The sequence below is a fragment of the Mangifera indica genome, chromosome 4 (genome assembly GCF_011075055.1).
Source record: "Mangifera indica cultivar Alphonso chromosome 4, CATAS_Mindica_2.1, whole genome shotgun sequence".
NCBI lineage: Eukaryota > Viridiplantae > Streptophyta > Magnoliopsida > Sapindales > Anacardiaceae > Mangifera > Mangifera indica.
The window spans coordinates 11,920,511-11,947,912 of NC_058140.1; the positions used below are offsets into that span (position 1 = coordinate 11,920,511).

Genomic DNA, 27,402 nt, shown 5'->3' on the forward strand with positions numbered 1-27,402 from the left:
TAATATATATTTCAATAAAATTATAATGATAAGATTAAATGTGAAATGTTTTGCATTAATAAATAAATGAAACAAAACTAAACTTTGTTGTCATAATAAGCATAAGAGGTGGATACAGCTAATTCTTGATTAAAATACCAAATTAGTCTTGATTTGGTCCTTTAATAAATTATGAATATTACACATTGAAATCCTAGCGCACGTATGGTACTTTAATAATGATTTTGCCATATTCTCCTAGATACTGATTGAATATGGAAAATTCATAATTGAAATAATTTTCAATAAAACTAGGATATCAATATGTCAAATTCATAATTTAGGTTTCTTTTTTCAATTTCATTCATCTATGATAATTGGATTTTAACCCTTTTGTAGCGACAACAATTGTTCAGTTTTGAAATCATAGTTAGGAAACAAATGCTCTCGGCATTAAGATAGAGATTAAGCAAATAAAAAATGGACATGGGTTTTTCTTTTTCTTTTTTATTTTTAATAAATTTTCCATTTTCATTACCTCATATGCTTGGTATAATTTAATCCCAAAAATTAGTAAAATTATCCCTACAATTAGAGGGAGAAACCATTTCGGTAAGTGCAATTATTCTAATGAGAAAATATGAATTGTTAAGACTAGTACCATTAAAGATGGTAATTTCGATTCAAATTTAGGGTCCCCAATAGAAACGGAAAAAAAGACAAAAAATAATTTTGTAATTGATGACAGAGATACATGTATCCTCTTCTTGCCCCTCACTCCCCCCGCTTTACTATATTCATATATTTACTTAAAATATTAACATATCTTTATAGTTTTAGATTATTTATGTTTTTATTGTGTATATTAAAATGATTAATATATGATATTTGTGATAATTAAAATATTGGATTGATTTTAATTTTAGTTAATTTTGTTATTTAATATATTTATATTGTAGTTATAGGATACAGAGAACAAGTTTTTCTTTACGGGGATGAGACGAGAAATCATTGTCATCCCTATAACGGGGACGGAGATTGATATTGATATTCCCTCCCCTTTGCCATCCCTAGTAATATTATCTAGTTAATGTTAAATGTATCCAACCCGGAATCAATTAATTAGATTTTAGCAAAAAAAATTAAAATCAATAACAAAATTGAAGTTTAATTATAAACTTTCCATATTTAATTTATGATATCTTCTTACTTGGTGGGACAATTTGTATAAATATATAGTCAAAAGCATAACTCTCTTCTAACAATTGTATCTTCTGCATTCATTCTCTTCTATCATTAATCTCTTGAAAGCACAAAAAATGGTTAGTTACATTAACTTAGTAGATTTTGTTTAGTTTATAATGCTTTTTAGTCTAATATACTATCAAATTTTAGTGTCAATATCCTGAAGTTTTTAATGTGTGGATTAAACATTAACAACTAATCGTTAGTTTCATAAAATGCAAATGTCAAAACCACTGCCTATTTTGGTTTACACCTTAAAATTTAAGACTTTGGAACTTGAAAAGTTTTGTGATTCTTGATTATTTTTTCAATTTTCATGCTAAATAAGCTCTGGTCATGAGATCAAACCATGCACCGTGCTATTATTCTCTTGATATCTCTCAAATATTCAATATATATATATATATATATATATATATATATATAAATATATATATATATATAAAATTTTGTATGTAATTTTCAAAGAAGTAAACTCCTGTTACATATTTGATGGAGTTATTTGAGAATAAGAGTTAAATAGAAACTAATATATGTTATTTTTGGAATTAATAAAACAGACTGATTAATAATAATAATATATCTTTTCTGTGACGTAGTGGTGAACATGAACTTCTCTGGTAATATGCTTAAGAAGGTTATTTTTGTAATGGGGGCAACTGGTGCTGGAAAGACCAAACTCTCCGTCGCTCTCGCTACTCATTTCCCAGCAGAGATTATCAATTCTGACAAAATCCAAGTTTACAAGGGCCTAGATATTACCACCAACAAGGTCTCTGAAGATGAAACTTGTGGTGTGCCCCACCATTTGCTAGGGTTTGTGGACCCTGATAAAGATTTCACTGCACAAGAATTTTGTGAACATACTCTGACGACCATTCATAGTATTATACAAAAGGGTTGTATTCCAATTATTGTGGGTGGTTCTAACAATTATATCAAAGCTCTTGTGGAAGATCCAACTATACAATTTAGAAAAAATTTTGATTGTTGCTTTCTTTGGATGGACGTTTCATTACCTGTTTTGTACAGGCACGTGGCTAAACGGGTTGATAAGATGGTTGAACTGGGGCTAGTGGATGAAGTCAGAGAAATGTTTGATCCTGAGGCAGACTATACACGGGGGATTCGACGAGCTATTGGGGCTCCAGAGATGCACAAGTACTTTGAAATTGAGGGTCAAGATATGGTAGATGAAGCCACTAAAAGAATGTTCCTCAATGCTGCTATTGAAGAGATAAAAAATAACACTTGGAAATTAGTGAATAATCAACTTGAGAAGATTGAAAGACTTAGAGATGAACATGGGTGGGAGATTTACCGGATTGATGCCACTAGTGTATTTGAGAAGAATGAGAAAGAAGCAAAAGAAGCTTGGGAGAATGCAGTGATGAAACATGCCTTAGAGATAGTTGGTGAATTTTTGAAAGAGAAGGGGCCATGTTGAGTCTTCAGTTTTAAGTCTATTCCCAAATTCGATAGAAAATTTCCACGGCGAATTAGAAGGAAATAAGGTAGAAATATCAGTGTCTTTAATGCAGTAATTCAATATTAACTATTCTTATATAGCAAGACAATATCTAATGTTCCATCAAACCTCCCCTTACTACAATCCTAATTTAATATTGATCATCATATATATGTGAGCAAACAAATTTGAGAATGGAATTTTAATTATAATTTTGCATATTCACCTCATACATATACTTAACAAGGCTTGTATTTATATACATCTCAAACTGGAGCCCTCAAATGATCACATAATCATTCTCTTATATCACTAAATCTTTCAAAGCATATAAAGATTAGATGAGTCTCTTGCGAAATTAATGAAACAACATAAAAGAAAATTCAGGGAAAAAAAAATCTCTTCTCTTCCTTGTCTTCTTGGAGGTTTTACTCCCTCATATAGAGTAGCTATCAGTAACAAGATAAATAGGCACAGGAAAACAGAACTTTCCATTGCGCTTACCACTCATTTTCCATCAGAAATGACAGAATCCAAGTGCAAAAAGGTCTTAATATTACCACTAACGAAGTCTCTGGGCATGAAATTGTTTGTGAACCCTGATGAAGATCCCAAGGCTTAAGAGTTTTGTCACCATGCCCAGATGACCATTCATCATATTAAACAAAAGGGTTACATCTCCATCATTGTAGGCTGTTCCATTAACTTTTGGAACTCCTGTGAAGGATCCAACTATACAATTCAGAATCTGCTTGATTATCATTTTCTTTGGTTAGATGTCTTGCTACCAACTTTTTACAAGTTTGCGGCAAAACAAGTAGATCAAATAGTGGAATTAGGGTTACTTAATGAAGTTGAACATATGTAAACTTGTGATTTATCCAAACTTTTTCCGGAAAATAATAATATTTATAATAATAATAATAATAATATTATTATTATTATTATTATTATTATTGTAAAATGGATTATGATGAGTATTAGCAAGATATAAAAACATTCTTTTACGTGTACTTTTGTGGCATATATAATATTAAAATAAAAATATAATTTAACTAATTAATTAGTGCAAGTTGAGTTTTAAACTTTTAATGCTTGGCCAAGCAGAATTATTGGTGATCAGGAACCATTACCCTTTTTTCTGTTCAACAAAGAAGAAGAAGATGATGATGAAGACGAATATCATTCGCCTGGCTTATCAACATACACCAGTGGTGTTACCAAGCACGTGACTGGAAAACGTAGCGTGGGATCAAAATCTAATACTCCACAAATGGCAAATGTCGGCGTCAATGACTACATTATTTTTCCGCCGCGTGTTGCCACGCTTCTGAGGTTTCAATCCTGCCCGTGACCCAGCAAAAGGCACGCGGAGAAAACAAAACAAAACAAAACCCAGCTTGCAATTAATACGTAATTGCTTGGATTAGCTTACCTACTTGAAAAAAACTTGGATTCCCTTGTCTTTTTGTTATTTATTATTTGCTACCACTCTTTTTGGAGCTCAAGCCACCGGCTTCCTTCTCTCTGTGAATTTCCATGGAGAAAATAAGGCTTCAACCTGAAATCACTTTCTCCAGTTGATTGAGTTTATTTTTTAACTCAATTACCATTATGTTGCAAAGGGTTGTTTCTGTTTTTTAACCGGGTAAAAAAGCGCTTTTCAGAAAAGTGTTTTCCTTCTGGCCAGCTAATTACAGCTTGTGGTTGGTTTGGTGATAGTTTCTTGGCCCTTTGCCAACTGTAAAGAAGGGAGAGAGAAATGTCTCGCTTTCCGCGTTTTCCATGTCCACCATATACATGTATACCATACACTACTTGTCATTTCGCCATTTATCTCTTGCGTGCAAGCTATTCTCAAATCTTTATCATTTCCATCATTAATTCTTGACCCTTAACGGTTTTAATTCTCTTTAAGATTCTTCCTCCTTCATCCACCTCTTGTTTCTTTCTTCCTTTCCTTTTTATCAACTCTGATCTTTCCCAGCATTTCTCTATCTGAATTTGTTTTGAGCCAAGCAATGGGGGCCAACGTCAGCAAGAAGCCCACTGAAACTTCTTCTTCCCAATTCACAGGCACGAACCAGTCACGTAATCAATACTCTTGCCGTTGGTGTTGAAGTTCGAGCACTTTCGTTTGATTCTCTCAAGGTGGCTACTGAATCTCTTCTGGAGATGAACCAGGAGGTGGTTAAAGTTATCTTGGAATGTAAGGAAGATATATGGAAGAGTCAGGAGTTGTTCGAGCTCTTGGAGGAGTATTTCGAGAGCAGCTTGCAGACATTGGATTTCTGTACTGCATTGGAGAACTGCTTGGAGCGCGCATGCGATAGCCAGCTGCTCATTCTGGTGGCGCTGCAACAATTCGAGGAGGAGAATAATGAGATGAAAGCTGAGCAGAGGTATGTGAGGACTCTTGAGAAATTAAAGAATTTCAAGGCGGCTGGGGATCCTTTCACTGAAGATTTCATCCAGATATTTCAATCTGTTTATAAGCAATAGATTTCCATGCTTAAGAAGCTGCAATTGAGGAAGAACAAGCTTGATAAGAAGCTAAAATACATCCATGTTTGGAGGAAGGTTTCAAGTATAATATTTGCTGCCACTTTTGCTACAGTGTTGATATGTTCGGTTCTGGCTGCAGCCATGGCTGCCCCGCCTGTTGCAGCTGCGCTTGCGGCAGCTAGTTCTATCCCTCTGGGTTCAACAGGGAAATGGATTGATTCTCTGTGGGAAAACTATGAGACTGCATTGAAAGGGCAGAGGGAGGTGTCAGTTCAATGTAAGTGGGTACCAATGTAGCTATCAAGGACTTAGACATCATCCGGGTTCTAATCGATCAACTAGAGACCGAGATTGAAGCTCTTCTGCAGAATGTGGATTTTGTGATTGAGGAAAAAGCTGTGAAGATTACAGTGGAAGAGATCAAGAAGAAGCTGGGTGTCTTCATGAAGAATGTTGAAGATCTGGGGAGGCAAGCTGGGATATGCAGGCAGGATATTCAGGCGGCGAGGACTGCGGTTCTGTGGAGGATCGTAAAGCATCCCGGGAAATTCGGAGGGCTAGGACTCTGGCTCTGCAGAGGATCATAAGCCATCCTAACCGTTGATTCACAGATAAACCTACACCCCTGCTATTTAGGAGAGCGTTTGGTTTGATGCTTATAATAATGATTGTGTGCACTAAGAGATAATATAAAATTTATTAGATAGGATAATTATTATGTTTGATGACAGATAATAAAAATATTAATAAATTATTTTATTTAAATATTTTAGATATAATTATTTTTAAATATTTTTAATATTATTTATTATATTAATTAAAAATAAATTTATTTTTATTTTAAAAAATTAATAAATAATAATAAAATTAAAATTATTTATATAATCTTTTAATATTTAGAAAATAGATAATAAATTATTATCTATATTATTTACCGTATCTTTAATTTTTTATTATTGGTTAATCAAACCCCACAAAATCTGCCAAGCAGGCACAAAACCCTTTTTGTTTTGGAAGCGGCACCATTTTCAGGATAGGCAAGCCAGTTTCAGCCGCATATTTTTTACTTCTTATCCACTTCAGTTCACTTGTTAAAGGAAATGAATGACTTCAGTGCTTCAATGAATTAAAAAACTGACACTAAAGTAGAAATCTATTAGGCCATACAGACTGATGTAGAAAAAAAATTGGTGAAATTCGTTCATGCAGAAAATGTGATTGTCATATTTCCTAAAACATCATGTATAAATCTATTGGGCCTTCTGGGAACAGAGCAACCCAAAGGGGATCCCCAGGATCTTTAAAATTTGAAAGCATTTTGTGAATGTTTGATTCATCAACCTCCCACCTTCTTTCCACTGAGATGAACTCCAAAATGTGAAATCCCCAACCAAAAACAGGTAATTTCATTAAACTACACTTAAGAGGCATTTGATTTGGATAATATTTTATTATCAAAATAGATTAGTAGGTATAGATGATTACTATGTTTGATAAAATTTAATAAGTATAAATAATTATTATGTTTGATTAAAAGTAATAAAAGATTACTAAGAAATTATTTTACTTAAATACCTTGAATATAATTATTTTTAAATATTTTTTATATTATCTGTCATATATTAATTAAAAATAAATTTATTTTTATCTCAAAAAATTAATAAATAATAATATAAATTATCTTGATAATTTTTAAATACCTAAAGTGAATATGGTAATCAGATTACCATATATATTATCTGTTACATCAGTATTGATAATAGAAGATTACTATAATATTTTATTACTAATAAACCAAATAAGAGAATAAAAAATAGATTACCAAATACTCTTAAAAAACTGAAAACAAACGCCCATAAGGATATACTTAATATATCCCTGGCATTGTTTCCGCAAGGCAAGGTCGCACAAGTACATCCAGTCAACCTCCGTTCTGTGAGTTGCTTTAAGTAAAACACGTTCCCTTGCTGGAACAGACTCTCCAGAAAAAACAACCCTAGTCATATTTATCTTTTCAAAGAGAAAAGGCCACAAAGCCAGCCAAGCACCAAAGAAAAACGATGTTGCTTTCCTGCTATAATGTATGCTAAAAAGTCGCAACACGACAGCACTCAGAAAACCCCAATAGACTAACATCATAAATGCTGTTGCCAACAGAACCAGTAAACATATCAGGCCCCTAAACACCCTTAGTGGGATTGGGCGATGCCTTATTCCATTGCTGGAGTTTTGAAGTTCCATATGGCCCAAAATTTGATTGAAAACAACCTGTCAGAGGTAGATACACCGCCTCAGACAAATTTATACTAACAGTATGTTTAGAAGTCACAGTTTTATTGTTAATGATAATAATCAAGAGATAATCAAACTCCCGATGGTAGGCACTTGTATTTGAGTACTGAAACTTCAAGTCTCCAGAAACTAAGTATTGGGTTGCTCAGCTAAGTATGCCTCGATCATAAAGGACACCGTAAGGAAGTTATGTGCCAGAATTGATTGTATTGAGAGACTATATGTTTAACCTGCAGAGACAGTCAATAAGAATTTAGTAAGATTGAGTTGCATGCAACATTCTAAATGAAAAGAAGAATGAATATAAGTCCAAAGGCCTAATGTAACAATGGACAGACAATTATGTTATATAATTTCTCATATTGGCAGTTTTTTTCTTATTTATAAAAGAGAATCAAGCATTACAAGATCTACAACTGAACCAGTAACTTGAGTGGCATACATTCTGGACATTCATTTGGTGAGCAAACTATCTAAATAATCCAATGAAGATCATTTTATTCCATCACATAAGTGAAGACCGATGAGTACTCATTTTGTTTTTTTCCGGTTTTGCTTCAAGTATCGTGACTTAACTCGCTAAATTTTTGCTGAAACAGCCGCACCAACAAATTATGTTGTGGTTGGGAGTGTTCTTCAGAAAAGCCATTAGAAGCAAAAACACTTACATAAAAGCATTTGAAACACTTAAACAACGATAAAGAAAACACTTATTAAAGGCTTATCTACAAAATGCTTTCAATAGAATTTATATAAAACAAGATTACGGTCATGTATATCAACCTTATACACAAGAAAAGAAAACGTTATTAATTGATAAGGACCAAAGGTTACATTAAAATTCTATTGGACTAATTTAAATATTATGGAATTAAAAAAGTTAATATATATTTCAATAAAATTATAATGATAAGATTAAATGTGAAATGTTTTGCATTAATAAATAAATGAAACAAACCTAAACTTTGTTGTCATAATAAGTATAAGAGGTGGATATAGCTAATTCTTGATTAAAGTGCCAAATTAGTCTTGATTTGGTCCTTTAATAAATTATGAATATTACATGTTGAAATCCTAGTGTATGTATGGTACTTCAATAATGATTTTGCCATATTCGCCTAGATAGTGATTGAATAAACAAATGAAGACTTTACGGTATTTTATTAATTATGGAAAATTCATAATTAAACCCCTTTGTTTCATTGAATCTTAATAATTTTCGATAAAACTAGGACATCAATATGTCAAATTCATAATTTAGGTTTCTTTTTTCAACTTGATTTAGCTATGATAATTGGATTTTAACCCTTTTGTGGCCACAACAATTGTTCAGTTGTGAAATCATAGTTAGGGCACAAAAATGAATCCTATAGGGAGGAAACAAATGCTCCCGACGTTAAGATAGAGATTAAACAAATAAAAAATGAACATGGGTTTTTCTTTTTCTTTTTTCTTTTTAATAAAATTTCCATTTTCATTACCTCATATGCTTGGTATAATTTAATCCCAAAAATTAGTAAAATTATACAATTAGAGTGAGAAACCATTTCGGTAAGAGCAATTTCACATTCTAATGAGAAAATATGAATTGTTAAGACTAGTAACATTAAAGATGATAATTTCGATTCAAATTTATTATCCCCAATTGAAACAAGAAAAAAGACAAAAAATATTTCTGCAATCGATGACAGAGATACATGTGTCCCTTTCCTACCCCCCGCTCATCCATATTAATATATTTACTTAAAATTTTTAACATATCCTTATAGTTTTAGATTATTTATGTTTTTCAAATTTATTTATATTTTTATTGTGCATATTAAAATGATTAATATATGATATTTGTGATAATTAAAATAGTGGATTTATTTTAATTTTAGTTAATTTTATTATTTAATATATCTATATTGTGGTTATAGGATATAGAGAAGAGATTTTTCTTTGCGGAATAAGACGGGGAATCATTGTCGTCTCTATAACGGGGACGGGCATTGAAATTGATATTCTCCTCCCTTTGCCATCCCTAGTAATATTTTTTAGTTAATGTTCAATGTATCCAACTTGGAAACAAATCAGTTAATTAGATTTTAGCAAAAAAAATTAAAGTCAATAACAAAATGGAAATTTAATTATAAACTTTCCATATTTAATTTTGATATCTTCTTACTTGGTGGGACAATTTGTCTAAATATATAGTCAAAAGCATAACTCTCTTCTAACATTTGTATCTTCTGCATTCATTCTCTTCTATCATTAATCTCTCAAAAGCACAAAAAATGGATTAGTTACATTAACTTAGTAGATTTTGTTTAGTTTATAATGCTTTTTAGTCTAATATACTATCAAATTTTAGTGTCAATATCCTGAAGTTTTTAATGTGTGGATTAAACGTTAACAACTAATCGTTAGTTTCATAAAATGCAAATGTCAAAACCATTGTCTATTTTGGTTTGCACCTTAAAATTTAAGACTTTGGAACTTGAAAAGTTTTGTGATTCTTGATTATTTTTTCAATTTTCATGCTAAATAAGCTCTAGTCATGAGATCAAACCATGCATCGTGCTATTATTCTCTTGATATCTCTCAAATATTCGATACATATATATATATATATATATATATATATATATATATATATATATATATATATATATATATATATAAATATAAAATCTTGTATGTAATTTTCAAAGAAGTAAGCTCCTGTTACATATTTGATGGAGTTATTTGAGAATAAGAGTTAAATGGAAACTATTCTATGTTATTTTTGCAATTAATAAAATAGACTGATTAATAATAATAATATATCTTTTCTTTGACGTAGTGGTGAACATGAACTTCTCCAGTAATATGCTTAAGAAGGTTATTTTTGTAATGGGGTCAACTGGTGTTGGAAAGACCAAACTCTTCATCGCTCTCGCTACTCATTTCCCAACAGAGATTATCAATTCTGACAAAATCCAAGTTTACAAGGGCCTAGATATTATCACCAACAAGGTCTCTGAAGATGAAACTTGTGGTGTGCCCCACCATTTGCTAGGGTTTGTGGACCCTGATAAAGATTTCACCGCACAAGAATTTTGTGAACATACTCTGACGACCATTCATAGTATTATACAAAAGGGTTGTATTCCAATCATTGTGGGTGGTTCTAACAATTATATCAAAGCTCTTGTGGAAGATCCAACTATACAATTTAGAAAAAATTTTGATTGTTGCTTTCTTTGGATGGACGTTTCATTACCTGTTTTGTACAGGCACGTGGCTAAACGAGTTGATAAGATGGTTGAATTGGGGCTAGTGGATGAAGTCAGAGAAATGTTTGATCCTGAGGCAGACTATACACGGGGGATCCGATGAGCTATTGGGGCTCCAGAGATGCACAAGTACTTTGAAATTGAGGGTCAAGATATGGTAGATGAAGCCACTAAAAGAATGTTCCTCAATGCTGCTATTGAAGAGATAAAAAATAACACTTGGAAATTAGTGAATAATCAACTTGAGAAGATTCAAAGACTTAGAGATGAACATGGGTGGGAGATTCACCGCATTGATGCCACTAGTGTATTTGAGAAGAATGAGAAAGAAGCAAAAGAAGCTTGGGAGAATGCAGTGATGACACATGCCTTAGAGATGGTGAATTTTTGAAAGAGAAGGGGCCATGTTGAGTCTTCAGTTTTAAGTCTATTCCCAAATTCGATAGAAATTTTCCATGGCGAATTAGAAGGAAATAAGGTAGAAATATCAGTGTCTTTAATGCAGCAATTAAATATTAACTTTTCTTATATGGCAAGACAATATCTAATGTTCCATCGAACCTCCCCTTACTACAATCCTAATTTAATATTGATCATCATATATATGTGAGCAAACAAATATGAGAATGGAATTTTAATTATAATTTTGCATATTCACCTCATACATATACTTAACAAGGCTTGTATTTATATACATCTCAAAGTAGAGCCCTCAAATGATCACATAATCATTCTCTTATATCACTAAATCTTTCAAAGCATATAAAGTCTAGATTAGTCTCTTCCATATATATATATATATATATATATATATATGGACTTTTTGGTTAAATAGAATTCATATTTTAGGTTATAAGTTACATAAACTCTTGCGAAATTAATGAAACAACATAAAAGAAAATTCAGGAAAAAAAAATCTCTTTTCTTCCTTTTCTTCTTGGAGGTTTTACTCCCTCATATAGTTTAGCTATCAGTAAGAAGATAAATAGGCACAGGAAAACAAAACTTTCCATTACGCTTACCACTCATTTTCCATCAGAAATGACAGAATCCAAGTGCAAAAAGGTCTTAATATTACCACTAACGAAGTCTCTGAGCATGAAATTGTTGTCTTGTTTGGGTTTGTGAACCCTGATGAAGATTCCAAGGCTTAAGAGTTTTGTCACCATACCCAGATGGCCATTCATCATATTAAACAAAAGGGTTACATCTCCATCATTGTAGGCTGTTCCATTAACTTTTGCAACTCCTGTGAAGGATCCAACTATACAATTCAGAATCTGCTTGATTATCATTTTCTTTGGTTAGATGTCTTGCTACCAACTTTTTACAAGTTTGCGGCAAAACAAGTAGATCAAATAGTGGAATTAGGGTTACTTAATGAAGTTGAACATATGTAAACTTGTGATTTATCCAAACTTTTTCCGGAAAATAATAATATTTATAATAATAATAATAATAACAACATTATTATTATTATTATTATTATTATTGTAAAATGGATTATGATGAGTATTAGCAAGATACAAAACATTCTTTTACGTATACTTTTGTGGCATATATAATATTAAAATTAAAATATAATTTAACTAATTAATTAGTGCAAGTTGAGTTTTAAAATTTTAATGCTTGGCCAAGCAGAATTATTGGTGATAGAAGAAAAATACAAAGTGGAGCCAAACAGAATTCCAAGAAAATGTGGAAGAATTTTCGCAGAAGATCAGAAGCCATTATCCTCTTTTCTGTTCAACAAAGAAGAAGAAGAAGATAACGATGAAGCCGAATATCATTCACGTGGCTTTTCAACATACACCAGAGGTGTTACCAAGCACGTGACTGCAAAACGTGGCGTGGAATCAAAATCTAGTACTCCACAAATGGCAAATGGCGGCCTCAATGTCTCCATTATTTATCCGCCACGCGTTGCCACGCTTGTGACGTTTCACTGCTACCTCTGACTCCGCAAAACGCGCGCGGAGAAAACAACTCGCTTTCGTTTTCGTCTTTCAAGGCTTCTTTCATGCGTCTCTGCATAAAATGGCCCTGGATTTTGCGGTTAATTGCAACATTGCCACGATAGTTTCGGGATTTCACATTATTGATTCTAATTAGTAATTAAGCCCGTGATTAGCAAATTGCGTAACGCTTAGAAATTAAAAATTGGAAATAATTTGTTTGGTATACGTAAAATTAGTGTATGATATTTTAATTATATTATTTTTTGTAAAAAAAAAAGAAAATAATTAAGATCAGGAATATTTTTTTCTCATTTCTCGATTATAATTTGAATTTAACATAATGTTTGCTTCATTATAGTTTAAGCATTTTAAAATTTGACTAAAGATAATCCAAAACAAGAGTAATCAAAAAAATAATACCCACGTTTATGAGCTAATTAAGAATAAATTATGTTTACGAAAGAAAGAAAACAAAACAAAACAAAACCCAGCTTGCAATTAATACGTAATAGCTTGGATTAGCTTACTTTAAATTGACTATTAGAAATAGTTATTGTAATTTCATTTGACCTGTATAAGGGCATTTTCGTCATTTGAAAAAATATTTCCGGCTACTTCCCGGTCACAAAACAGGTGACTTGAATCATTTGGTTTATCTACTTGAAAAAGACTTGGATTCCCTTGTCTTTGTGTTATTTATTATTTGCTACCACACTTCTTGGAGCTCAAGCCACCGGCTTCCTTCTCTCTGTGAATTTCCATGGTGAAAATAAAGCTTCAGCCTGAAATCACTTTCTCCGGTTGACTGAGTTTATTTGTTAACCCAATTAACATTATGTTGTAAAGGGTTGTTTCTGTTTTTTACCAAGGTAAAAAAGAGCTTTTCAGGAAAGTGCTTTCTTTCTGGCTAGCTAATTTCAGCTTGTGGTTGGTTGGTGACAGTTTCTTAGCCCTTTGAAACTGTAAAGAAAGGGAGAGAGAAATATCTTGCTTTCGAAGTTTTCCATGTCCACCCTATACACATATATTATAAAAATACTTGCCATTTCACCATTTATCTCATGCGTGCAAGCTATTCTCAAATCTTGATCATTTCCATCATTAATTCTTGGCCCTTAACGGTTTTAATTCTCTTTAAGATTCTTCCTTCTTCGTCCACCTCTTGTTTCTTTCTTCCTTTCCTTTTTATAAACTCTGATCTTTCCCAGCATTTCTCTATCTGAATTTGTTTTGAGCCAAGCAATGGGGGCCAACATCAGCAAGAAGACTAATGAAACTTCTTCTTCCCAATTCACAACCGAACTCATCTCCTACGAGGCTGCTTGCCGCCTTGACGCCGACTTGCAGAGCTTCGACACCACCCTGCAAGCACGAACCAGTCGCGTAATCAATACCCTGGCCGTCGGTGTTGAAGTTCGAGCACTTTCGTTTGATTCTCTCAAGGTGGCTACTGAGTCTCTTCTGGAGATGAACCAGGAGGTGGTTAAAGTTATCTTGGAATGTAAGAAAGATATATGGAAGAGTCAGGAGTTGTTCGAGCTCGTGGAGGAGTATTTCGAGAGCAGCTTGCAGACATTGGATTTCTGTACTGCATTGGAGAAGTGCTTGAAGCACGCTCGCGATAGCCAGCTGCTCATTCTGGTGGCGCTGCAACAATTCGAGGAGGAGAATAATGAGATGAAAGCAGGGCAGAGGTATGTGAGGACTCTTGAGGAATTAAAGAATTTCAAGGCGGCTGGGGATCCTTTCACTGAAGATTTCTTCCAGATATTTCAATCTGTTCATAAGCAACAGATTTCCATGCTTGAGAAGCTGCAACTGAGGAAGAACAAGCTCGATAAGAAGCTAAAATATATCCATGCTTGGAGGAAGGTTTCAAATATAATATTTGCTGCTACTTTTGCCACAGTGTTGATATGCTCGGTTGTGGCTGCCGCCACGGCTGCCCCACCTGTTGCAGCTGCGCTTGCAGCAGCTAGTTCTATCCCTCTGGGTTCAATGGGGAAATGGATTGATTCTCTGTGGAAAAACTATGAGAGTGCATTGAAAGGGCAGAGGGAGGTGATCAGTTCAATGCAAGTGGGTACCCATGTAGCTATCAAGGACTTAGACATCATCCGGGTTCTAATCGATCGACTAGAGATCGAGATTGAAGCTCTTCTGCAGAATGTGGATTTTGCGATTGAGGAAGAAGCTGTGAAGATTGCAGTGGAAGAGATCAAGAAGAAGCTGGGTGTGTTCATGAGGTATGTTGAAGATCTGGAAGCGCAAGCTGATATGTGCAGTCGGGATATCCGGAGGGCGAGGACTGTGGTTGTGCAGAGGATCATAAAGCATCCTAACCATTGATTCAAAGATGAACCTACACTTCTGCTACTAGGTGTTTCTCTTCTCTGGACATAATTTTAATTTCTATGATCTATATTGTGGCAAGAAGACTCTGAATTTCATTGATTCTTAGATTGCATGATGAATCCACCATATCTGGATCTAGAAATAGAAATAATGCGAGACTGCCATTCAACAACACGCTATTTAGTTTTATTCTTTCCTGGGCAATAGATGTTTTCTTCAGATTCAAGCTTTACATTGTTTATTGTAAATATCAATCATACTAGATTTGATTCCAGTCTCTGTTAAATGTAGCTGACTAATCATGACATTGCTCTTTAATATCACAGTTTAATTTCGAAATGCATTCCATCACGATAGATCAGTCGGTTAGAATTAGAAAATCGAAGATCTAATCTTACTAATTAAACCAATGACTGATAACATCAACTGATCACATGAAGGTAAAATGTAGTTCGCCTGCAACATTTTGAATGCCAGAAATCAATACCTAAAACCCATTTGAAACCGTCTGAAAAGATTATATAGTTAGTGATTAAACATAGCTTTAACAAAGTTGAGAACTGGCACCGGGCGAACATTGAAATAGGTAGCAGATGCCAAATAGGCACAAACTAAAGAAACATAAATCTTAAACCAAACGGATGAGAAAAGTGTGAAATATGTTGTTGCACTAATTAAGACAACAACGGCTGTAAAGTTTACAAGGCACTTAACTGTGGAGAGCTCTGCCTCTGTTCCTTCATGCGGGAAATGTCCTTGATAATAAAAATCAAAAAGCAGCTTGTCCTTGAGCTGAAATGTAGATATCAACCAAGTACCAACCTCCTCTTCAGATGTTGGCATGTCAATGACAGGGATGCGTCGGACATTAATATGAACTTCTGAAGGATCCACACCAAAGACATTGTCTAAGAAAGTTGGACAACGATACTTGTATCCAATGGTCACGTCATAAACTGCACCAATACAGAAAACAAACAAATAAATTCTGGAAAAGCAAGCATATAGAAGTGTCACAATGATGCTTTATAATCTTTCAAGCTAATCAACCACAGAGAGAACACAAACACCAAATCTTGTTGTCGACAACAAAATGTAGTACAAAACAGAAAAGTTTGTGAGAAAAAGACAACAGTATAAAATAGAGAATAGCATTGAAGATTTGCTTCAATTTTAGAGCCACAGGTTAGCTGGTCGAATACAACATTGAAATGGCCAAACAGAAATCCAAAATTTTGACATACATAAGCTGACAGAGAAACTGAGGCTCCTACAAGTACTAATTTTATGTGTTCTACTGTATAACTGTTTTGTCTCATGCCTGTGCCCAATATATCAGCATGCTAGCAATCTTACATTGTCTGACCCATTGTAGCCGAAAAGTAAAACTATAAGAACTGAGAGAAATTCCAATGGAGGATAAATCTTCTTGTTTCTCCTAAATCTAATTTTGTCAATTTCCCTAATTATCTATATTGAATATCAACACTAAAATACCTTGACTGATATAATATAAAATTTTATAATAATTTTGAATTTCAAAAGCAAAAATTAAACTCAGTCCAGAGGCAAAAATTAATTCATGCTAGAGTAGGATAGTCCATTCCTCTTAAACACAGATTTATTTAGTTTTCATTAAGTAGTAAAGAACAGAACAATAAAGCAAACCTGCATCCAGGGACCCCCTCAAATCTGCCAAGCAGGCACAAAACCCTTTTTGTTTTGGAAGCAGCACATTTTTCAGGATAGGCAAGCCATTTTCAGCCGCATATTTTTGACTTCTTATGCACTTCTGTTCACTTGTTAAAGGAAATAAATAACTTCAGTGCTTCAATGAATTAAAAAACTGACACTAAAGTAGAAATCTATTAGGCCATACAGACAGATGTAGAAAAAAAATTGGTGAAATTCGTTCATGCAGAAAATGTGATTGTCATATTTCCTAAAACATCATGCATAAATCTATTAGGCCTCATGATATGATGAAGAAAAAAATTGGAAAAATTCGTAAATGCAGAAAATGTGATTGCTATATTTCCTAAAGCATCATGTATATATGAGCAGTACTAATCGAGTGAATAAAGGGGGCATCCAAAACACTAAAAAGAATGAAAGAAGAAGTTACTTAAAATCTGTGCCTTCTGGGAACAGAGCAACCCAAAGGGGATCCCCAGGATCTTTAAAAGTTGAAAGCATTTTGTGCATGTTTGATTCATCAACCTCCCACCTTCTTTCCACTGAGATGAACTCCAAAATGTGAAATCCCCAACCAAAAACAGGTAATTTCATTAAACTACTCTTAAGGATATACTTAATATATCCCTGGCATTGTTTCCGCAAGGCAAGGTCCCACAAGTACATCCAGTCAACCTCCGTTCTGTGATTTGCAATAAGTAAAACACGTTCCCTTTCTGGAACAGACTCTCCAGAAAAAACAACCTTAGTCTTATTTATCTTTTCAAAGAGAAAAGGCCACAAAGCTAGCCAAGCACCAAAGAAAAACGACGTTGCTTTCCTGCTATAATGTATGCTAAAAAGTCGCAACACGACAGCACTCAGAAAACCCCAATAGACTAACATCATAAATGCTGTTGCCAACAGAACCAGTAAACATATCAGACCCCTAAGCACCCTTAGTGGGGTCATTGGGCGATGCCTTATTCCATTGTTGGAGTTTCGAAGTCCATATGGCCCAAAATTTGATTGAAAACAACCTGTCAGAGGTAGATACACTGCCTCAGACAAATTTATACTAACAGTATGTTTAGAAGTCACAGTTTTATTGTTAATGATAATATTCAAGAGATGATCAAATTCCCAATGGTAGGCACTTGTATTTGAGTACTGAAACTTCAAGTCTCCAGAAACTAAGTATTGGGTTGCTCAGCTAAGTATGCCTCGATCATAATGGACACTGTAAGGAAGTTATGCGCCAGAATTGATTGTATTAAGAGACTATATTTTAACCTGCAGATACAGTCAATAAGAATTTAGTAAGATTGAGTTGCATGCAACATTCTGAATGAAAAGAATGGTAAGCTAGGAAGAATGAATGTAAGTCCAAAGGCCTAATGTAACAATGGATAGACAATTATGTTATATAATTTCTCATATTGGCAGTTTTTTTCTTATTTATAAAAGAGAATCAAGCATTACAAGATCTACAACTGAACCAGTAACTTGATTGGCATACATTCTGGACATTCATTTGGTTAGCAAACTATCTAAATAATCCAATGAAGATCATTTTATTGCATAAGTGAAGTCCGATGAGTACTCCTTTTTATTTTTTTTGGCTTTGCTTCAAGTATTGTGACTTAACTTGCTAAATTTTTGCTGATACAGCCGCACCAACAAATTATGTTGTGGTTGGGAGTGTTCTTCTGAAAAGCTATTAGAAGCAAAAACACTTAAATAAAAGCATTTGAAACACTTAAACAACGATAAAGAAAACACTTATTAAAGGCTTATCTACAAAATGCTTTCCATAAAATATAACTTATATCTATCAAGTGCTTCTCTAAAAAACTCTGTACATGCTTTTTGATCCGGGCCAATGCTTATGTACACTTAAGGTAAACGGCTAAAAAGAACAAACAAACAATAACCTAATTAACATTTGAAAATGCCAATAGAACTTCCAATCTCAACATAAACAAACCAACAAAGGTAAAATACACTAGCTGATCGTAAACTTCATATAAAGAAAGCAGAACGAGTCTCGTGACGTTAAGTTGGGAACGAAACTGCCGATCTAAATCAGACTGTAGCATGAATCTAAATCTTAAGCAGAAGCAACAGCTGACTTCGCTTTCCAAATGTGAAAACTTACGCAAAAATGATAAATACGGTTCAAGGACTATTCTCATATGTACCTTTTAAGTAAGATCTAAAGATTCGAATATTTTTACCCTTGTAGCGTTGTTTTCCCGGTAACCAAGCAGATGTAGAAGAAATGGGAAAGGAAATAGTTTACCTTCTACTGGTGTAGTTTGGTGTAGTTTGGTGTAACGAAAAGAGCGCTTTCTGGAACTCTGCCCTGTTGAGTAGTGCAGTAAGGGAGACTCTGTCACGAAAAGAGCTTCCATCTCCATTAAATTACGCTTTCTGCCACTGCTTTCTGACATAAACAACGTGAAAATTTGCTCAACAGCATGTAGTTTTTCTAGTTTTTAATTATTGGCTTTTTGAAATTTATTTGTTCTGATGAAATAAAAGTAAAAAATAATCTCAACTATTATAATTTAAAAAAAAACGAAAATAAATAAATAATATTATAAGAATGACGTCTTCGTCTCTGATGAAAACGAATTGTCTTGACGAAGACGAGTCGTCTTCGTCGTCGACAATACCCAGAAAAACTGTCGGAAGGAGGCTATACCGGAAAGGAAGAATCGTTGCCTGGAGGTCATCGGAGAGAAAGAAACGACGTCTGAAAACTAACTTCGAAAAATTGAAAACCCTAGGGGGAGAAATGTTGTTTTTTAAAACTTAGGTTGGGGAAAATTGTTAGTTTTTAGGATTTAGAGGAGGAAAAAAATCAAATTTAAGTTTATTTTTAATAATGCAGACAAAATGACGATTTTATCCTTGAAACCGTTAATTTTAACAAGTCACGGATAGGTAAATGAGATTTTCAAAATTAATAGGAGGAAACTTGAGAAAACAGCATACCTTGGGTGGGAAATAGTCCTTTGGCCTTTATAAATATTAAACCATAAATTATTATTGGTAAACCTATACCTAAATGGTAAACTATAGATTATGATTTATAAACTATAAATTCTAAATCATGAACTATAAACTGTAAATAGTGAATTATAAATTCTAAATCGTAAAAATAAACCTTAAACACAAAACGTAAATCATGAATCATGTATTATATACGCAAACTCTAAATCTTAAATTGTTAACTATAAATCCTAAACCATAGATTGAAATCCATAAATCTTAATCTATGAATTATAAATTATAAACCATAAACAATAAACTATATACCAGAAATCATAAACTATAATTCTTAAACTGTAAATTCAAACATTTTACACCCTAAACCATTAACCGTAAAACATAAATCCAACACCTCTAAACTTATTTAACACCTCTTTATGGGTGCACATATGTGTGATTAGCCCAAAATGCATTTTCATGCCTATTGGGTTGAAATGCAATTTTCCTTCGCGGGGTTTAAAGACTCTTTTATATAAAGAGATTAAATGATATTCTACCAATGTATGATAGTGTTGTTATAAATTGTAAACCCTAAACCTTAAACGTAAATTATAAATTTTAAACTATAAACTCAAACCTCTAAAATGTTATCAATAAATATTAAACCCTAAATTATGATTGATAAACCCTATACCTAAACGGTAAACCATAGATTGTAATTTATAAACTGTAAACTATAAATCATGAACTATAAACTATAAATGGCGAACTATAAACCTTAAATTGTAAAACATAAACCCTAAACGCAAAGCTTAAATTGTGAATCATATACCATATACACAAAACCTAAATCCAAAACTGTTAACTATAAACCCTAAACCATAGATTGTAAACCATAAATCTTAATTTATGAATTATAAATTCTAAACCATAAACAATAAACTATGTACCATAAATCATAAACCATAATTTTTAAACTGTAAATTCAAACCTTTTACACCCTAAACCATAAACTCTTAACCGCCTAAACCATTAATTGTAAACCATAAATCCAACATCTCTAAACTTGTTTAACACCTCTCTATAGGTGCACATAATTAAACTATAATAATACTTATCCATGGTTGTCACGGTAAATACGGTGAATTGTATGACACTTATCTATGGGTTCACCTTACCATAGACATAAATTATCTCATTGCTCATGGGTGCTCACAACATATTTCTTTCGAAACATATCCTTGCAAGACACATGTACCACGAGATCTCTATGTCCCACATAACTCATCAACCTAAGAATCTCATAATATATGTAAAACATTTCACTCGTCTCATACGTAAAAATTTGTGATATATTTTCTTAAAATCATGATCACAAACTTTTACAAACATATGTATGAAATATCTCATAAGTATCATAAGATAACCTTATGCTTTCGCATTGGGTTTATGAGTTAGAGATCACATAATAGTGACTCATAAACTCATGTCTAGACCTGGCCATGGCCGGTTTGACCCGTGAACCAGATCAAAATCGACCCAAATAAAATCAGAATCGAAACCCGATTGAACTGGAACCGAAATCGAATTTTGACGGTTCGGTTCTGGTTTATATAATTTTAAACTATAAAATCACCGGTTCACATCTGGTTTATGAACCAGCGGCTTATATCTTCTAAACCGGTAATTTTATTTTTTTTTGAATTTTTTAAATTTAAAAAAAAAAAGAACCAACGTTCCTGCTTCAAAATCTTTTGTAAGGGAGGTCCCCTGCATATTTTCTAAATTTGTTTCACCCCCCCTTTTTAAATTTTTTTTTTAATTTTTCCTATGTATATCCATTCAATCTCTCAACTTTCCACACTAAATCCTTCAAATTCTCTCATTTACTCTCATTCTCATCCTTTCAATTCTTAATTCTCTCAATCTTTCAATCAAATTCTCTCAAATTTAATTAAATTCTTTCTTTATTTTTTATTAATTTCAATTTTTATTATGCAATCATAATTAATTATAGAATTTATTCCTATAATTAATTTTATTTATTATTTTATTTATTATCTTTCATAATTAATCATATAATTTATTTATATAATTAAATTTATTTATATATAAAAGTTGATAGTTCAAGAGCCGAATTACACCAATAAGATATAAAAGTGAACTTCAATAAAAAATTATTTGATTTAACTATGGATAGTTCGATGACGAAAAATAATAGTCAAGATAGAGTAGGTGAATGATAAGATAAGGGGGTACTGTCGACTATTGGATATGCAAAGGTAAGAGAACTATGTAGACTTTGATTCTTCTAAACCCCAATAAGATACGTAGGAAGCTTAATTAAAAAATTAAGTTCAAGTATTTCTTTTAATTTTCAATTATTGTAATTAATAATTTAAAAATTAAATCAAGATCATGTATTAGAATTGACGGTTCAATATCGGTTTCGAATTGGGGTCATAAACAAACTGTCCTATTATAGTTTCAGTTCAAAATCTTTATTTTTTTGAACCGTGAACGACAGTTTCAAACCGAAACTGTCGGTTCATGAACCGTAACCAAGATTACTCATGTCAAATATCACACAACGTTTTATCTCATACTAAATATCATACAACAATAACACAACATCTCTTGTACAAGCTAAAGATTACACAACATTTGCACCTTGTGCTAAGTTATAAAGATGAGTTGTGTGCTTATGAATGTAACTTATAGACCACAAACTTCTTAATGTTTAGCATTAATTCATTCCTTGTGGTTATCTTGCGAGTAAGAGATAAGTTGCGAGGCAAGGGAGGAGTGCACGCCTATTGGGATTGGATGCATGAGGAGAGATTTGATATGAACCATGTATTATTTATTCGATGTATTTCGGCATTATGTATCCATGCACATTAATTATTTTTTGGATTTTGAAACTTGGTTATGATGATGTGTCTAAACACCTTTTTTTTTTTTATAAATATATTTCCTTTTTAAAGGGTATTCGTTTTAAAATGAGTGTTTCAAACACTTTTTCAAAATCGTTAACAACATAATTATGGGTGTAAACATCAAAGTAACCGATCGAACCATATTAAAAACTTTTCTATATCCAATTTACACATGCTTTCAATCATTCTCATTATAATAGATAATAAAATTATTAACTAATTCACACTGTCTAATGTATCGTATTTTATGAGAATTAAAATTACTTATATCAAATGGTCACAAAAAATCACATCAAAAAATCCAATATTTAGTTATGTAAAATATGGTAATCATCAATTAATATTTTAATTTTCTTATAAATTAAATTATTCTAGTTTTAGATATTTATAATATAAGTTTTCTTTTATAAAATATTTGGCTTAATATTATTTTTTATAAAATAATCGTTTTAATAAAACATTTATTTTCATGAAATGATATCATATTTCCCAACTTATTTATTATTCTCTGTGCAAAAAATGTAAATTGTTTTAATTAATATCTATTGTGAAAGTATAATAATCTCTCACTCTGCAAAATCTTTGTATATTAATTAAGATTAGAACAAACACATATAGAGTCAAGGATGAAATGCAGAGGAGGATTGAGATTAAATGTGAAAGGAACAAACTTATTGACAATGAAATGTCAGGGGTCTAGATGGAAAAAAGACATTTAACATATACTGAATAAAAATTTGGCCAAAAGGTTATTTTCTACCTAAGTTTTACTCTAATTTTAAAAGTACATTCATAATATTTCAAAAATTTAAACACTTACCCATAGACTAACCTTTGTTAGAGACAAAAACAAAATCATTATTTTATCACTAAGCCTTTAAACTCTAAAAATTTATATCGCTTTCTCTTCCTTGGTTTAAAAAACTAACAATTTACTTCATGATTAAGTTTTGAAAATTTTTAAAATTTATGGAAATCTCCTTTCATTAAGGGTGTTCAAAATTATCCGGTAACGTAATCGAATAAAAAACTAAACCAAAAAATGGGTTATTCGAAAAATCGGTTCGGATACTGGTTCAAAAATATAAAAAAATTGATTTTTTGGTTTGTCTAATTTTTAAAACCGTTAACCAAACTGAACCGGTTTTTAAAAAATTAAATAAAATATTGAATATATTTTCAAAAAAATTAGAAAAATAACAAAATATGATAATTTTTTGAAATTCGGTTAAAAAAATTGGTTAATAAAAAATTCAGTTTGGTTAATTGGTATTTTCGATTTGGTTCAAAATCGATTAATCTTTAAATTATTTCAATTTTGGTTCATGATTTCAAAAAATTGGCAAATCGGTTTGATTAACCAATTTTGAACACCTCTACCTTTCATCCCTTTCCATCCATGGATTTATGTCTATTTTTTATTTATCTTTATTTTTTAAAAAAAAAAAATAAAAAATAATTTAAGTTAATAATATTGGTAATTAAATTTCTTTAATTGATAATATTCGCAAGATAGATAAAATAGTTATTCAAATATTTCCATTAATTAAATTTTAAAAGTGATTTTATTACTTATTTAACGGAATAGTATAAATTAATAACAGGACAAAATGGTAAAATTAAAGGGTAAATTTTTTTTACGGTCCTACAAAAAATTCAATAATGATAAAATAACAAAATTTTGTAAGGCTTATGAAGCAATAAAAGTTTTCTGTTAAGAACTGTCAATGAGGGGATATAACAATTTTCTCTTCAAGTTAAAAGAAAAAAAAACACAAATACATTAAAAAATTGATTGATTTACTATATGAAAATCATAATATTATTTGTCTGATTATATATTTTTCAATTTGAATTCTGAATTTTATTTTAATTACATAAAAATTAAAGAAACAAAATTTTAAAAGAATTTAAAATTTTTATTTTAAAAAATAAATATTTTATTCTATTATAACATCTTCTTTCTTTTTATTTTATTCATTTTTTAGTATATATTTTAATAAAATTAAAATATATATTTTGATAAAAAAATATTATAACAAAGTAATAAAAGTTGAACTGTACTTTTTATTATCCAAAATGTTGAATAGATTTGTTTTTTTTTTTTTTTTCAAGAGTATTGTTAAGGGCTCTATGATTAAATATCAATAATGAATTATTATTATTATTATATATTAAATATTATTTTATTTTTAATTTAAAATTATGTATATATTATTATTTTTTTTACATTTAAATTAATATTTATTATAAATATACATAATTTTATTTTTATTTTTTTTTTCAAAGTGGGAACGAGTCGGTGATTATTGCTAAACTGACTCCTCTAAAACTTAACGTCGAGGGATTACAGAACTTTTGAGGATGCATAATTTTATATATATATTAGTTTTAAAAACTTCAATATTTGATATTGTCAAATCAATAAGATACGATCCGAAGTATTTACTTGAAAGGTATAATACAGACTGAAATGACTGAGATACCCTTTCTCAAATTTAGACTGCGAATATGACCAATTGACCATTTAACATATTATACGGATATTTTTGTAAATACATATAGAAATTATAAAGGATATATATATATATATATTTTTTCAAAGGAGAAAGTAAAAAAAAAAAATAAAAACTTGGGAATGAAGCGATGCCAGTCGAACAATTTTAAGTCTCTCTAAAACCCCGTGTCTCTCAATCTCTCTCGCTCAATAATGGATATCGATTTCAAAGAGTATCAATTGAGTTGTGAGCTGCGAGGCCACGAAGACGACGTAAGATCTTCATTAACTGTTTTTACTACTCTATTTTAGTTGTTTATTTATTTTTACATTCACAAACTAACAATAGCGGATTCAATCACTCAGCTAATTCTCAGTGTCTGAAAATGCTTTATTTTCAACTTAGTTATCAAACACTAGCATGTATGTGAATTGTAAATTAATCGAGTCGACTATGGATTATGTCCAGAATTGATCCAATTGGAGTGATTGATAATTTTTCTGCTGCATCGACAGATGCCCTATAGATTTTTTTTAGTTATGCACGTTATTTTACGGGATATGTTAAAAAAATGACAGGTTATGTTGCCAAATTAGTGGGTTTTTTAAAGTTAAAAATTGTGGTAAAAATTATGCTCACTATGAAAGGTACTCACATTGTTTTGAAATTTTAAAACTGAGTTATCTGATTGCGTGAATACTGGGTTTGTGGCATGTATGAAAAATTGGGAATTACAGTAGTTGAATTTGTTGTTGATCAGGACATGTTTGTACAAACACTCATATGATAGATTGCGATTTGTATATTTTAATTAATTGATTGAATATGGTTATGATGAATTAGGTTCGTGGGATATGTGTATGTGACAACGTGGGGATAGCAACTTCATCAAGAGATAAAACTCTGAGGTTCTGGTCTTTAGATGCCTCAGACAAGCGAAAGTATCTTTCTTCTAAAATACTGTGGGGCCATACAAGTTTTGTTGGTCCATTGGCATGGATTTCACCGAATGAGGAATATCCGGAAGGTGGACTTGTGTCAGGGGGATGGACACAATGGTCTTGGTTTGGGACCTGAGAACTGGCGAGAAAGTGCAAACATTGAAGGGTCATCAGTTGCAAGTCACTGGTGTCGCATTGGATGATGAGGATATTGTGTCATCCTCTGTAGATCGGTAACCTCACTTTTCTTAAGATTTTCATTTGTGTCACAGAATTTTCCTTTTCTCTCGTTGGGGTAGTTTCTAGTAGTCTTAATAAGCTTTTTTTTTTTTTTCTCATGTATCTGTTTTATATTGATTCTGATATCTCAAAATTTGGGAAGCTTTAGCACTGCTCTGGTAGATGTAGTTCATCTGACCAAATATATACCTGCTTATAAATAAAAGATGTTGTTTTACATGCTCTTTTTGTCCAAATTAGTGGAGTGCACAATTGCCTTACTGTGCATAATAAATGTGTGTGATAATGCTGAATTTTTAAACTGCCTTTTTTTATTTTCTTAACAATAAAATCACTTTGTTGCTGGGATTTTCTGCTGCAGTACTTTAAGGCGGTGGAGAAATGGCCAACTTGTTGAGTTCTGGGAGGCACATAATGCACCAATCCAAGCAGTTGTAAAGATGCCTTCTGGCGAACTTGTTTCAGGTCTTTATTTTTTTTTACTGACTATTATTTGTTATTAAAGATGCCTTCTGGCGAACTTGTTTCAGGTCTTTATTTTTTTTACTGACTATTATTTTGTTATCAAAGTTTTAGTAGATATTATCCAGTTTGTGCATTATTATTATTTTTTTTAATTTTGTACACATTTTCTCAATAATCTTTTTTGGTAAATGTATTACATAAAATAGCTTTAGCGCTCAGAAATAAAGATGAAGAGATAGATACACAGAAAGAATAAAAATAAAGTAGAATGCAAGCAGCAACTCATTAGAGAATGAAGTGAGAACAGAAAGAGAGGGAGAAGGAGCCCTAAAGCAGAGTTCTTCCCCATATTTTGAATTTTATTTTGCTCACTCTTTTACCCTGACCACTAAGAAACCCTTTATTTTGTTTTTCAAAACTTGGAGAATAATAAAAGATTAGTCAAGATACAAAATCTTCCTATTATGATAAAATTACAAGAAAAACCTAAAATTCTATTTTAAAATATTTTTTTAACAAAAAAGTTCCCAAAATAAACTATTGGTTCATTGTTCATCATATAAACCCTCATATGACTAAGTCAGTTACA

At 31.8% G+C, this 27,402-nt stretch overlaps 5 protein-coding genes and 2 pseudogenes across 8 annotated transcripts in view; 5 read left to right on the forward strand and 2 right to left on the reverse strand.

Annotated features, from left to right (window-relative positions):
• Window positions 1-1,831: 1,831 nt before the first annotated feature.
• On the forward strand, window positions 1,832-2,671 carry LOC123214287 (adenylate isopentenyltransferase 5, chloroplastic-like). The gene has a single exon (XM_044634053.1). The coding sequence runs from the start codon at window positions 1,832-1,834 to the stop codon at window positions 2,669-2,671; it is 840 nt and encodes a 279-aa protein (XP_044489988.1).
• Window positions 2,672-3,655: 984 nt separating this feature from the next.
• LOC123214288 lies at window positions 3,656-5,909 on the forward strand (annotated as a pseudogene).
• Window positions 5,910-6,157: 248 nt separating this feature from the next.
• On the reverse strand, window positions 6,158-19,168 carry LOC123214289 (probable 1-acyl-sn-glycerol-3-phosphate acyltransferase 5). Its single transcript, XM_044634054.1, has 4 exons — window positions 19,036-19,168; window positions 7,049-7,719; window positions 6,444-6,616; window positions 6,158-6,287 (listed from the first exon to the last, which is right to left on the reverse strand). Exons 2-4 carry the CDS (start codon window positions 7,436-7,438, stop codon window positions 6,158-6,160), a joined length of 693 nt encoding a protein of 230 aa, XP_044489989.1. The 5' UTR covers window positions 7,439-7,719; window positions 19,036-19,168.
• LOC123214290 lies at window positions 10,322-11,137 on the forward strand (annotated as a pseudogene).
• LOC123214424 (UPF0496 protein At4g34320-like) lies at window positions 13,449-15,333 on the forward strand. Its single transcript, XM_044634176.1, has one exon. It carries the CDS (start codon window positions 13,947-13,949, stop codon window positions 15,051-15,053), a length of 1,107 nt encoding a protein of 368 aa, XP_044490111.1. The 5' UTR covers window positions 13,449-13,946; the 3' UTR covers window positions 15,054-15,333.
• LOC123214425 (probable 1-acyl-sn-glycerol-3-phosphate acyltransferase 5) lies at window positions 15,432-19,146 on the reverse strand. Of its 4 annotated transcripts, XM_044634180.1 has the most exons (5): window positions 19,036-19,146; window positions 17,891-18,026; window positions 17,185-17,773; window positions 16,728-16,858; window positions 15,432-16,015 (listed from the first exon to the last, which is right to left on the reverse strand). In XM_044634180.1, the coding sequence occupies exons 3-5, from the start codon at window positions 17,703-17,705 to the stop codon at window positions 15,585-15,587; spliced, it is 1,083 nt and encodes a 360-aa protein (XP_044490115.1). In that variant the 5' UTR covers window positions 17,706-17,773; window positions 17,891-18,026; window positions 19,036-19,146; the 3' UTR covers window positions 15,432-15,584. The 4 variants fall into 4 exon arrangements, with proteins under 4 accessions (XP_044490115.1, XP_044490112.1, XP_044490114.1 ...); XM_044634177.1 differs by having other exon boundaries at window positions 17,185-18,026; window positions 18,935-19,053; XM_044634179.1 differs by lacking the exon at window positions 19,036-19,146 and adding an exon at window positions 18,971-18,991 and having other exon boundaries at window positions 17,185-18,026.
• Window positions 19,169-25,283: 6,115 nt separating the features above from the next.
• LOC123214650 (phospholipase A-2-activating protein) overlaps window positions 25,284-27,402 on the forward strand; it is a 9,178-nt gene continuing 7,059 nt past the window's right edge. The window contains 4 exon segments of the mRNA XM_044634560.1: window positions 25,284-25,439; window positions 26,011-26,212; window positions 26,215-26,341; window positions 26,710-26,923. Of these exon segments, the coding sequence (XP_044490495.1) occupies window positions 25,380-25,439; window positions 26,011-26,212; window positions 26,215-26,341; window positions 26,710-26,923 (603 nt within the window). The 5' untranslated portion in view covers window positions 25,284-25,379.